The sequence below is a fragment of the Silurus meridionalis genome, chromosome 6 (genome assembly GCF_014805685.1).
Source record: "Silurus meridionalis isolate SWU-2019-XX chromosome 6, ASM1480568v1, whole genome shotgun sequence".
In the NCBI taxonomy this organism is placed as follows: Eukaryota; Metazoa; Chordata; class Actinopteri; order Siluriformes; family Siluridae; genus Silurus; species Silurus meridionalis.
Genome location: NC_060889.1, coordinates 28,413,879 through 28,428,539, shown reverse-complemented (window position 1 = coordinate 28,428,539; position 14,661 = coordinate 28,413,879). Strand labels below are relative to the sequence as shown.

Genomic DNA, 14,661 nt, shown 5'->3' with positions numbered 1-14,661 from the left:
AACAAACAAACAAACAATAACATAAATAAATAAATAAATAAATAAATAAATAAATAAATAGACACAAATGTAGTTTATTTTATTAACTTTATAAGGCGAACCTTTATTTTTTGCTTCACAAAGCAAATTAAACCCAATTTTTTTGAGGATTTTAATTGTCAAATGTTTCACAAATATATAATATAAAAATGTTTACATTTCTGTTTATTTACTTATTTATTTACTTGTCCTTCTGGTCATAAATACCCCACATCTAAAAACAAATAAAGAAGCACCATAAAACCCAGTGAAATCTATTTTCTGCTTGCTCATACAGGGATCAGTATATCAGTATATCAGTGTGTTGTAAAGGTGTTTTGTGATCTTCTCCACTGGTAAATATGATCTACAGATCAAAGCGAATTGTATTTTTAATAAACAAACAAACTAATAAATAAAAATGTGCCTCACAATGTGCTGTTAACTGCAATATTACTGTTGGGAAACTGAGAGAAAAAACATGTGAAGGATTTAATTATTATAAGATTTGTATTCTCCAGAGCTCATAAACAGCGGGAGGATAGATAGATAGATAGATAGATAGATAGATAGATAGATAGATAGATAGATAGATAGATAGATAGAGAGAGAGAGAGAGGGGGCAAAAGCTCTTCAGCATGATTGAGAGGCAGGTGAAGGGCAAACTCAGTCTCACTCATTCTCTCTCTCTCTCTCTCTCTCTCTCTCTCTCTCTCTCTCTCCATTAGCTTCCAGGACCTAATTAGAGAGTAAAAAATACATCAATCCACTCCTCCTTCACTCCATCCCTCTGTTTACACCAACTCCATCTGTCTATCCCTTCATCATTCCACTCTATTCCAAATTTCACTCCAATTCTCCATTAACACACTTCTCCATCACTCCATCTCTTTTCACTCTATCCCTCTATCGCTACATTACTGTAAACCTAAATTTATTTAATGTATAAATTAGAAATATAAAAGTAATTTTTCTTATGCAATATTATGTCACTGTATTTATTCTAAAAGGCTTCTAGTCTTTAAATCTTCAAGAATTAATTAGTAAGAAAATATATAAAATATAAAGAGAAAAAGAAGAAAAGGCAGGAGACACAGTAGGAGAAAAAGAAAAAAGTAGAAGAATAAGAAGTAGAAACAAGAAAAAGAAATAGAAGAGGAAAAAGAAGGAGAAAGGGAAGCAAATTAGAAGAAAGAAGAATTGTTTAAAGGAATAATACAAATTAGAAGATAAAGCAGAAAACAGAGAAAAAAGAAGAAGAAAAAGAATGAGTAATAGAAAAAAATTATAAAAAGAAGAGGAAGAAGATAAAGAATGAAAAGAAAAGAAAAAGAAAGAAAAAAGAAGAACAAAACGAAACAGAAAAGAAAAAGAATTTTTTTTTTCTCTTCTTTTGCACCAAACTCTATCACCATTTGTCCTTTTTTTGGGGGTAAAAATTTGGCCCCAAACTGGCAACCGTGCCGGAATTGAGGTTGGACCAGTTGCGCGTGGGCGTGTCGTGACCAACCAATCCGACCCCACTTCCACAAAGTTGCCTTTATAGCCCAGATTACAGCGCAGAGGAAGCAGCTTACACACACACTCACACACACACACACCTAGCGACACGCACACACACCTATACACACATGTGAGTCCAGAGAACGGCTGGAGATCTGCTTCCTCCACATGGAGAAATCCAAAAACTTTCGCATCGACGCCATTCTGGCGGTGGAGCCTCCGAAAATTCAGACTTCTCCCCTGGCGCTGGTCACCACACTGTCCACTTCATCCTCCTCTTCATCCTCCTCCTCTTCATCATCATCCTCAGGAAGGAGAAGCGTCCCGGAGCTCCTGAACTCTTCTTCAGCCATGGTAGGACTCCATCCTCCGAGCAGCGCTCTGTACCACCCGCACATGTTCTCCTACCCTCTGGGACCATCACCCGTGCTCTCTTACCCATACCCTCCTCTTCCTCACCACGATGAGCCCCTTAAACTCCCCCCGGGGTCTCTGCAGCTCGACCACTGGCTGAGGATCTCCACCGCCGGCCTCGCTCTCCCCAAACTTCAAACCGACTTCAACTGTGAGTAGCTGCGACTTTATTCAAAACAAGCAAACAAACAAACAAACAAACAAACAAACAAACAAAAACTACACAGATACAATCATCAGCTTTATTATATTAAAAACACTAAGCGGTGCCGAAACCTGGTTTTTGGGTTCCTTAAAAAACCTTTAACTCTAATGGTTCATTCCCTAAAAAATCCCAACAAACAAAACAAAAACAAAACAAAAAAAACCCCAAACAAACAAAACTAACAACAATTATTTATAGAAAGAAACGAAAACATATCGAAGAAACCTAGAAATAATTTGTAGAAAAAAAATAGGGAGAAATATAGAAAAAATTATTATTTTTTTTAATATTATAAATTAATTATTATTATAAATGAATGTTTTATTTATTTCAAGAGTTTATTTACCGTTTATCTATCTGTGTATTTATTGCTCATGTTATTGTAATTCTGTATATTTATTAATTTTTTATTTACCGGTTCCTAAAAAATGAATGAAATAAACGATCGTTTTTTTATAAACAAAACCAAATTATTTATTTAATATATACAATTATTTTAAGATTTTTTTTCTCTAAAGTCACCAAACTGAAAAACACGTACACAGACTATCTACAGCTCCATGTGAACACAACGAATATAAAATAATTAAAGGGACTAAAACTACAATTTTTTAGATTTCCGAAAAGAAAAAAAGACCAGTGTTATTTTACTCCAAACCAGTTTGAGAAGATCTCCAACCCGGAGCTCCTCCCGGCTGACGAGAAGCTTCTAGAAGAAGATGTTTATTATTATCGGGGGAGATGTTTATTATGATGTACTGCGCGTTTTGCGCTTAAAAATCCGCTTTCCAACCAAATCCACTTTCAACAGATTCCACACCTCCAACCAGCTCATCCATCACTCCAAAAGTGTGTTTAGTGCTGGATAAGAGAAGAGCAAGTGATAACTGGAGATAACGGAATGAGAAAAAAAATAATAATAAAATAAATAAATAATAATACACATAAATGAATAAAAAAATGATCACTTATCTACAGGCAGATCTTCTGTTCCAAAGCCCATGTGTGTGATATGTGGAGATGCAGAAGCTACGGAATGAGTGAAGCTCTAAATATTACTACTGCATCCTAAAACTATAAACACTAAACACTGAGACACACACCAGCTTATTAACTTTAACACAAATCTACACAAACACACACACACACACACACACGAAATAACACAACAATATTTCAACGATTTTATATTTTCTTTATTCTCATTCATCTCTTCAGCCAGTGATCCATCCCTCCATCCTTAAATTAATCTTTAACTGCAATTTTATAGAAACATCCTAAATGCATGGCAGATCCCTCATTTATTTATTTATGTATTGAATTGTGTAACAAAAATTAAGCGTGACCCAAATAATATTGTATTATAAACTCCAATATATATATTTAATTATTTATTTTTAAATACAGATGTTTATTTTGTCCATATAGTCAATAAATTCACTATATTGCATTTCAGTATATGATATATTTATCATATATTTCGCCTGGGTTTGTATTATGCAGAATAATTGTTCTTTTACGGAATGAAAGCTGTCGTTTTTTTTTTCTTTCTTTCTTTCTGATGTTCCTGATTTTTTTTTTTTCATCCTCAGTCTGATGCAGTAATGAATCTAAATCTCAGAGTGTGTATTTAAGAGAAATCTCTAATCTCTATTCCCTGGAAATGAAGGATCTGTGTTATACTACAGAGCGGAAGTGTCCTCCTTCCATCTCTTCTCTATCCTTTTTCTCTTTTCGGACGGAGGGTAAAATGGACAGATAATGGGCAGAAGAGGGGTGAAAAATGTGTCTTGCCGGTGAGAAAACCACAAACCGGTCCAAGTGTTTACACACCGAACACAAGCGTCTCTGTGTGTCGGGTTTACTGAGAACCGAGTGCTAAGAGCTTCACACACACACACACACACACACACACACACACACACACACACACACACAGTACTCCCAAAAGAAAAGAAACTAAAAAACAACAAAACAACATATTATATTCATATTCAATCGCACCATATTATCTTGTGTGTGTGTGTGTGTGTGTGTGTGTGTGTGTGTGTGTGTGTGTGTTAGCTCCGATTTGATCAGAAACGCGGTAAAGTCCATTACAGTAGGATTTTATTATTATTACTGTTATCAGGTGTCGCTTCTGGTCACGTGGTTTAGTTGTTTTGAACAACTAGAAGAGAGACAGAATAATGATATAAATATTTATACAAAAAAAAAGAAAAGAAATGTTTTTTCTTAAATCTCTCGCAAAAAAATTTAAATTACACTTACAAAATAAATATTTCAAACATTTTTAAATTCACAGATCAAATAGATAGATAGATAGATAGATAGATAGATAGATAGATAGATAGATAGATAGATAGATAGATAGATAGATAGATAGATAGATAGATAGATAGATAGATAGATATGTATATGCAAAATATAAATATTTATGAATATAAAATTAACAACACAGTTAAACATGTCTTACACACACACACACACACACACACACACACACACACACACACACACACACAAGAGTAAATAAATAATACATCTGCTGAAATGTAAATAATGAAATGTAAATAACAAATAAATAAATATATGAACAGCACAAGTTCAAACCCCTCTTTCTCCCTCTTCCTCTCTCTCTCTCTCTCTCTCTCTCTCTCTCTCTCTCTCTCTCCTTCTCTTTCCAATTCTTCCAATTCGCACTATTTTGCTGTGTAATGTGAAGATGATGTGAAGGGTGTAGGTTCGGTGCAGACAGAGTGAGTGATGGAGCTGAAGCCCAGAGCTCTCCATCCTACAGCACTTCCAGAAGCACAGCTTGAGAGATGATCATGTGATGCTTTTACTTTTAGCTTGATCACTTCTGCACCCTGAAAGTGCTACAGAAATTCTTCGCCTTTGTTTCTATTTCAATTAGTTTAAAATCACAAATGAGACTCCTGAGAGCCGTGTGAGAGCGATGGAGAACGACACCAATTGATTTTCTCAGCATCTGGTTTGTCCACTTTTTGCTTTAGTGCAAAATCCATTTTTGGGTCAAATCCATCAGGTGATCAGATGCAGATGAGATTGGACATGAGAAAAAAAATCTAAAAAGTCAAATGAGTCTAATGTATAACATGAGAATTAGATATAATGCAGAAACATGAATCATAAAAAAAATATATATTTTTCTTTCTTTATTTGACAATATTTCAAAACTCAACTTTTAATTTTAATTTTTAACATTTAAAATAAAAAAAATTATGCGAGACTTTTGGACCCTCAACTCTGTATTAAAATGTCAATCTAAACTAAATCTTTATGTTTTCTCCGTGTGTGTGTGTGTGTGTGTGTGTGTGTGTGTTTAGCTCAGGCTCATCAGTCCACACTGCTGGGGAAATGTCGGAGGCCTCGCACCGCCTTCACCAGTCAGCAGCTGCTGGAGCTCGAGCATCAGTTTAAACTCAACAAATATCTGTCCAGACCCAAACGCTTTGAGGTGGCCACGAGCCTCATGCTCACCGAGACTCAGGTACACACCAACCTCCTCGATGTGTGTGTGTTTGTGTGTATGTGTGTGTGTGTGTGTGTGTGTGTGTGTGTTTTCTATACGCATCGTATCCCAACATACTCTCTCTTCCTAAAAACAAAACATTTAGATCAATTTACACAAAAATGAAGTTGCTTTTTTATATATTTATTATAAATATTATATTTTACAATAACTGAAAAGACTCAGGAAATGCAAGAAAATAGGGTGTATTCTTTTTTGTCTAGACAAATGTGTTAGATTTCAGAGTGGTCCTTAAATACTTTTACTCTTTGTGAAAGTTAAAAACATTGACGGCTAGCACGTAAGGACAGGCGTGTAATACAGAGCACACAGTACAGAGTATTTGTCAATATTCAAATAGAAACATGCATTTTTACCATTTTATATTTTGATTGTAGAAATAAATAATTATTTCGGTGTATTATGAAAATCTTACTCCTATTACTATTGATACAACTATTACTACTACCACCTTAACTATAACTACAACTATTACTACTACCACCTTAACTATAACTACAACTATTACTACTACCACCTTAACTATAACTACAACTATTACTACTACCACCTTTACTATAACTACAAATATTACTACTACCACCTTAACTATAACTACAACTATTACTACTACCACCTTAACTATAACTACAAATATTACTACTACCACCTTTACTATAACTACAAATATTACTACTACTACCACCTTAACTATAACTACAACTATTACTACTACCACCTTTACTATAACTACTACTACTACTGTTACAGTTACTGCTACAACTATTACTACTACAACTATTACTACTACCACCTTTACTCTAACTACTACTACTACTGCTACTGTTACAGTTACTGCTACAACTATTACTACTACAACTACCAACAGTATTACTATTACTATAACTACTACTATTACTACTACCTTAACTATAACTACTATTACTACTACCACCTTAACTATAACTACAACTATTACTACTACCACCTTAACTATAACTACAACTATTACTACTACCACCTTAACTATAACTACAACTATTACTACTACCACCTTAACTATAACTACAACTATTACTACTACCACCTTAACTATAACTACAACTATTACTACTACCACCTTAACTATAACTACAACTATTACTACTACCACCTTTACTATAACTACAACTATTACTACTACCACCTTAACTATAACTACAACTATTACTACTACCACCTTAACTATAACTACAACTATTACTACTACCACCTGTACTCTAACTACAACTATTACTACTACCACCTTTACTCTAACTACTACTACTACATTTATTACTACTATTAAAGCTTATAGCATGTACTACTACTGCTACTGTTACAGTTACTACTACAACTATTACTACTACCACCAGTATTACAACCTAAAACTAATGCTAATAGGATTACTATTACTACAACAACAACTACTACCACTTTTACTTTTAGTACTGCTACTGTTACTGACACTACAACAACAACTATTACTACTACAACTACCAACAGTATTACTATTACTATAACTACTACTACTGTTACAGTTACTACTACAACTATTTCTATTTCAACTACCACCAGAATTACTATTACTATAACTACTACTACTACTACTACTACTACTACGAAAAACTACATCTATTACTACAACCACTACTATTGAGGCTTATAGCATTTCTATTATTATTTCAACTACCACCAGTATTAATATTACTACTACTACTGTTACAGTTACTACTACAACTACCACCAGTATTACTATTATTATAACTACTAATACTACTACTGTTACAGTTACTACTAAAACTAATACTACTACCACCAGTATTACAGCCTAAAACTACAACTAAAACTAATAGCATTAATATTACTACTATAACAACTACCACTACTGTTACAGTTACTACTACCACTATTACTTTTAGTACTATTACTGTTACTGTCACTACAAAACAACTACTACTACTGTTACAGTTACTGCTACAACTATTACTACTACCACCAGTATTACAACCTACTACTACTACTACTACTACTACTAAAAACTACATCTATTACTACAACCACTACTATTGAGGCTTATAGCATTTCTATTATTATTTCAACTACCACCAGTATTAATATTACTACTACTACTGTTACAGTTACTACTACAACTACCACCAGTATTACTATTATTATAACTACTAATACTACTACTGTTACAGTTACTACTAAAACTAATACTACTACCACCAGTATTACAGCCTAAAACTACAACTAAAACTAATAGCATTAATATTACTACTATAACAACTACCACTACTGTTACAGTTACTACTACCACTATTACTTTTAGTACTATTACTGTTACTGTCACTACAAAAACAACTACTACTACTGTTACAGTTACTGCTACAACTATTACTACTACCACCAGTATTACAACCTACAACTACAACTACTACTACTACTAAAAACTACATCTATTACTACAATAACTACTATTAAAGCTTATAGCATTTTTATTAGTACTACTGCAATAACTACTAGTGTTACAGTTACTACTACAACTATTACTACTACAACTACTACCAGTAATACTATTACACCTACTACACGAACAACTACTATCACTTTCACTACTATTAGAACTACTACCACCATTATTACTAGTACTACTACTAATTTTAGTTCTACTATTAATATTACAGATACTACTACTAGTAATATTTTTAATATTTTTTCATTAATAATAATTTGTGGTTACGACTTCTGAACAGAAGGTCGTGAGTTCAAATCCCAGCACCACAAAACTCATTGTTGGGCCCTTGAGCAAGACCCTCAGCTGTCCCATTTTGTAAATGAGATAATCGGACATCGCTTTGCATAAGCACATCTGCCAAATATGTCATACATGTAAATGCAATATAAATAATAATAAGAATAATCAGGTTACACCTAAACTTGATCTCCCAGCAAACACCATCAAACATCAGCGCACCAGACTAGAGTTCCCATGGAGGGCAGGTGTGCCCGAATACACACACATGAACTATTCTGGTTTCATCCAAACACCATGAGTTCTGAGTTTACCAAGCTGCCATTGTTTTTCTCGTTGCCAGATTTGTTTCTGATTTCACTGACACTATGATTTAGTTCTGTTCACGCTCGTTTGTTGATCGTTTGATGCAAGTACACTTGCAGTTACAATTCTTTTGGTTTGTTTCCCCCAATTTTCATTCCAGGTAAAAATCTGGTTCCAGAACAGACGCATGAAGTGGAAGCGCAGCAAAAAGGCGAAAGAGCAGGAAGCGGCTCAGGAAGCTGCTGAGAAACACAAAGGAGGCAAAGAGAAGGAGAAAAGAGAGCAGCCCGATTCGGCTAAAAGCGGCAGCAGACTGAGGGGCTACAGGGACAGTGATGACGATGATGACGGTGACGATGGCGACGAAGCGGACTCGTACGTGTGCAATTCCTCTGAGTGCTCTTCCGAGGACGAAAGGAGACATATGAGCCCTCGACCCTGAGACCCCGAGCCTATCTATCACCTCCCCTTAAAGCTGCATGTGTGTTTTATCCCTTTCCGCACCGTCTAGTACCTGTTTTGCGGGGACCATTGGTGTAAATACACGCTGGAGGCTAGAGACTGAGACGTGGACTGAATCGGAACCCGTGCCCCGTTTGGGAAATCTAGTGCACTATATAGGGTTGTGGAACATGTTATTTCATATCAATTGATTTTTAGTCTATTAGGTGGACACATGTATGGTGCACTCTTAAAAAACAAAGGTTCTTTGTGAAGGTCTAGGGTTCTGGGAGAAATCTCAACATCCATGGAACCTTTCCAAGGGTTTTACACAAGCCATGATCTATGAATGTGGTCATTGCGAGTGTACGAGTTGATAATTATTAATATGATCATTGTAAATATATTTTTCTTTTATTTAAAGGAATCCGTTAGGGCCATTTTCATGAGAGGTTCTAGAAAGAAATTCTGGATAGAATTCATTGTGGTTCCCTTTTAAAAACTATTTTCCAGATGGTTCTTTGAGGAACCAACAATGGTTCCACTTTGGTATTGTTCTGAAAACCTCTTCCTGGCAGCTTTATTGATAAGAGTGAAGGTTCTACCTTGAGTAAAACACCCTTAGAGATGATCTTGTAAGGTTTTTCAAAGAAGGACCCGTCTTTTTGCTCCTGAAAGACCTTTTGATCCAAGATTTAACCACCATTATTGAAAAACAATCATCAAGCCAAGATCTTTCAGAGATCCAAATTGGCTTCTTGGAAAAATATTTCAGAACATGGGGAATCCACAATTTAAAAAAAACGAGCACTGATTTTCCAATGGCTCCATATTGGACATCTCCGTGTACAGTGCAGAAGCTCCATCCATCGATTTATCATGTTGTTGTTTTTTTTTACATAAGCATCCAGGAGCTACACTATATGGAGTAAAAAATGTGTGGACACCTGGATAGAAGATTAGTATGTCCTTTTTGAAACATCCACTCTCCTGGGAAGATGTTCCACAAGATTTTGTGGAGATTTGTGGAGATTCATTCAGCCATAAGGGTGTTAGTAAAATCAGGTGTCCAATAGGGTTGGAGCTCTATAGCAGGAGATCTTCAACCCAAGGAAACCATATCTTCACAGGTTTGCGTCTGAATGGAACATTTCCTCCTTCCAATGACATTGAATTGTGTGCCCCCAAATTGCTAGGGAAGAACCTCCCATGGCTGGAAGAGTCAGGTGTCCCAATATTTGACCATATGTATGAATTTTTATCCTATTAGGTATACTCATAAAGGTTCTTTGCAGGATTATGAGGGAAAACCATAAAACCATTAAGGTGCATATGATATATTGGAAATAGTTATTAAGGAAAATACCATAGAAGGACCATCTCTGCTTCCTGAGAAACCCTTTGAAAGGATCTTAGTAGGAATAATTAGAAAAAAATCATTGTGCAAGAGGAAAAAAATAGGAATCATAGGAATCAGGAATTTCATACCTCAATCGAGATTTTGATTTCACATCTTATATAGTGCACCAGAATTCGCAGATTTTTGGGATACAACCAAAATAAAATCAATTCATTAGTATTCATTTTTTAATTACTAGTAAAGAATTCGGAAATAGTTACAAAGCATGAACTTTTTTGGGGGTCAGATTCCTACAGCTCATTGTCGTGAGTGTATTCATATTTTATCACTAGACCCAATCCTTTCGAAAAATGTGTCGTGTTTGGAAGAAAAAAAAAAAAGAATCGATATTCGTCAAAATGTTGATGTGTGGAAATGTGTTTATTTTTCTATACTGTATTTATAAAAAAAAAAAAGAAGAATTAAAAGAAAACGGCTTTACGGTTGCATGTTGGATAAATCGATGCAAATAAATCCTTCTTTTTTACATTAAAAACAAACAAACAAATCAAAGAATTTCATTTCCTTTATACATTATGGGGTGCATAATGTAATGAAGCATTCTTCCATCAATAAGGTCTTGTGTTGTTCAGCAGACCCAGACCGGTGTGTGTGTGTGTGTGTGTGTGTGTGTGTGTGTGTGTGTGTGTGTGTGTGTGTGTGTGACCTGGCCGGGTCATGGGAATCGCTGTATATAGAGCTCACGAATCCGTGCAAATGTGTGGCTGAAACATTTCACACCAGCGCAGCAATGCAGGAGCAATAATAAAACCTCTGAGCTCACAGCATAAAGCATCGACTATTTATAACGTCAATACGAAATACAAGGAAGAAAATCAATCTTTACAGAGAGTCGATTATACACTGAAATGCCGAATTCCCCAAAAAATCAACATCGGACTGGACATAAAGTCACTTCTCCCGGACCCAGACACAAACATGCAGGACGTTTCAACAGTAAATGAGTCGAGAGGGTGTGGAACAGCATTACTGATACCTCATGAGTTCAAAACGAGACTCTGAATGAACCTAGTGCACTATGTAGGGGGATAAAGATCAGTGTTTACACCATATGAGTTCAAATGAGACTAGAATTAGACTTTAATAGTCTAGGAAAGGATTTAGTGCATTACATAGGGTGTAGAACACATTGTTGTACACTTTATGCAAGGAAATAGATCCTAAATGAGACTTTCAGTAGATCTAGTGCACTATGTAGGGTGTTAAACATCATTATTAACACCATATGACTCCAAACAAGACTCGAATTAGGCCTAGTGCACTTATCATCAAACGTCTTTATATCACACTGTAGGTACAGACTTCAATCCCAAATCAGACCCATGTTTAATAAAGTGGCATTAATGGTGTATGAAAGGACCAAGTGCACTACATAGGGTGTGGAACACACACACATTCTTTTCTCCCCTATGTAAATAGTTATATTGTAAATGATCATAAATACACAGGTGGTGTCATGGTTGACCCTGTGCTCTGACCCCCAGCTTTCTAACATTGCTGGGTTTCTCCTACTAGAATGTTCCACATGAATGAGAAGAATGAGATCAATGTGTATATATGTATACATATATATATATATATATATATATATATATATATATATATATATATATATATATATATAGTTCTATCCTTCCGGAATGTAAACAGAGGCATCTTGGCTGGAAAAATCTTAGCACCATCATTTTCCTTAATCTCCTCTTGAGGACACGGAGCAGATAAATGATCCTCGATTAAGCACTCTGGAGGACTTTTTCATTTAAGACGAACGTGAAAAGAAAATGATGAACAGGACGATGGCGATGGCTCCGCACTTCTCCACGGCCGCTCACTTTAATGGGAATTTCGGGTCAATTTCTCAGCAGAGAGAGAGAGAGAGAGAGAGAGAGGAACGTTTCCCCCTCTTCTATTAATACGAGCTAATAAACCCAGTGATCTATCTGCTGTGTTTCGCGTGCCAAGAACCTCTCGGTAGACTCAATTAGAGCCAATTTAAATATAATCACCACCCTGCGGTTTCGACGGCATGCGGCCTGGGGAGAAACGATCCACTCGGACGTTAAGTGCCTCTAATTTTGTCCTGAGCTAATTGGGGGAGATTGGTTTATGGCGCTGGGCTCCGCTGCGCATACAGAGCACGACTTAAGAGCATTGGCTGACTTTGATCTTCAGTGGTTTTACAGGAGGCTTCCTCCAGGTCCTAAGTATTCAGCTTGTGGAGCCACTTTTACATCAGTTCTGCATTTTTGGGGAAAATGTCCAAACCTTTTAGTTTCACCCACCTAGAACATGGAGATTATGGACATTATATGGACAAAGGATTTGTGGTGCATATGATTCGCTGGTATGATACCCTTCATTCTTCTTGGAAGGTGTTCCACTAGATTTTGTGGAGATTTGTGTTCATTCAACCATAAGGGTGTTAATAAAGTCAGGTTCTGATGTGGGTGAGAAGGTAAGGAGGCCTGGAATGGAGTCAGCGTACATATTTATCATGTTCAATAGGGTTGGAGCTCTGTAGAAGGAGATCTTTCACTCCATTGTCATGCTGGAACAGGTTTGGGTCTCCTTGTTTAAATGAACTAAAAACAGTGGTTTTAGCTCAGTGGTTAAGTGTTGGACTTCTGATCAGAAGGTTGTGAGTTCAATTTCCAGAACCACCAAGCTGCCAGTGCTGGGCCCCTGGGAAAGGCCCTTAACCCTTAACTCCTCAATTTGTAGAAATTAGAAAATTGTTAGTTGTTCTGCCAAATCCTTTAAATCTAAGCAATATGGAATACAATAGGGATGAAACATATACCATGTGGGGAAAAAAGGGTTTAACAATGACAGAGTGGAACATCCAAACATATATATATATATATACACCTCTTTCAGCTCTCATTCATCCATTCATCCGTTTATTCCTGAGATCGAGCACAATCAGCATTACGCAGGTCCCAGCTGGCTTCGCCGAGCGCTGCTTATTGATCTGAAGCCCGATTTCCTCACAAAGCGCAGGTGTGCCAAGCAGCAGATAAGAGTCCAGAAACAGATCAGAGTCGGCGTAGGAGGAAACACTAACTCCCATTTTTCCAGCGAATGGACAGCAGGTGAAGAAAACGGCTTTGAACATTTAAGTGATTTCCTGATTTCCCCAATCTGGTGTTACTATTAGTGCTGTAAAGATCGGATTGTTTCAGTGACTCGGTTCTTTGAATCTCGTTGATCAAAATGAACAAAGGTTTTTTTTTCATTTGGTTTCCTTTGATTAGAAATAAAATAAAATGTTACATTGTTGAATAAGCAGATCCTCCAACACGTCTACATACACCAACTTTACCTATAGTTTATTTATAGTTTATCCAATCATTTATTTATGTATTTCCTCTACATAACCTATGGAGGTGTTGCGATACCTGCACGAGCAAACGAATGAAAACGAATGAATCACTCCTTCAAAACGTTTTGTTCTTCTGAGTCACATTAAAGACTCATTCGAAATGAACGAGAGGAAACAGTCTTCTGGATTGATATCGATCATGGATTGACCTGCCCAGTTATCGCACCTACATCATATTGAGCTGCTCTGGGATGAACAAGAAATATCTGAACATCATTATTAACACCCTATGAGTCCAAACAAGATTTGAACCTAGTGATCTTAATATCACCGTATGATCTTTATATCACACCGTAGGTACAGACTTCAATCCCAAATAAGACCATGTTGAATAAATTGCCATTAATAGTGTATGAGGGAGTGGGAGCTCAGTGGTTAAGGTGCTGGGTTACTGATCAGAAGGTCGGGGGTTCAAGCCGCAGTATCGCCATGCTGCCACTATTGGGCCCCTGAGGAAGGCCCTTAAGGCTTGGTTATATTGTAAATGAAATGATATAAAGATCTGGTTCGAGAGTGTGAGTGAAATAAGCGTTAGAAAACCCTGTACTTCACCATGGCGCCAAAAAAACCCAACGATGTATTAAACATTCCATACATTTTTTTTGTGTGCAAAAACTAGACATTGACCAGACAGTAAACTTTTCCTGACCTCCTTCTCCCC

The 14,661-nt window shown here is 36.2% G+C and overlaps 1 protein-coding gene across 1 annotated transcript; it reads left to right on the top strand.

The window, feature by feature from the left end:
- The first annotated feature begins 1,610 nt into the window (after positions 1–1,610).
- Positions 1,611–11,103, top strand: mnx1 (motor neuron and pancreas homeobox 1). The gene is made up of 3 exons (XM_046851027.1): positions 1,611–2,086; positions 5,491–5,654; positions 8,918–11,103. The coding sequence occupies exons 1-3, from the start codon at positions 1,690–1,692 to the stop codon at positions 9,197–9,199; spliced, it is 843 nt and encodes a 280-aa protein (XP_046706983.1). The 5' UTR covers positions 1,611–1,689; the 3' UTR covers positions 9,200–11,103.
- The last annotated feature ends 3,558 nt before the right edge of the window (positions 11,104–14,661 follow it).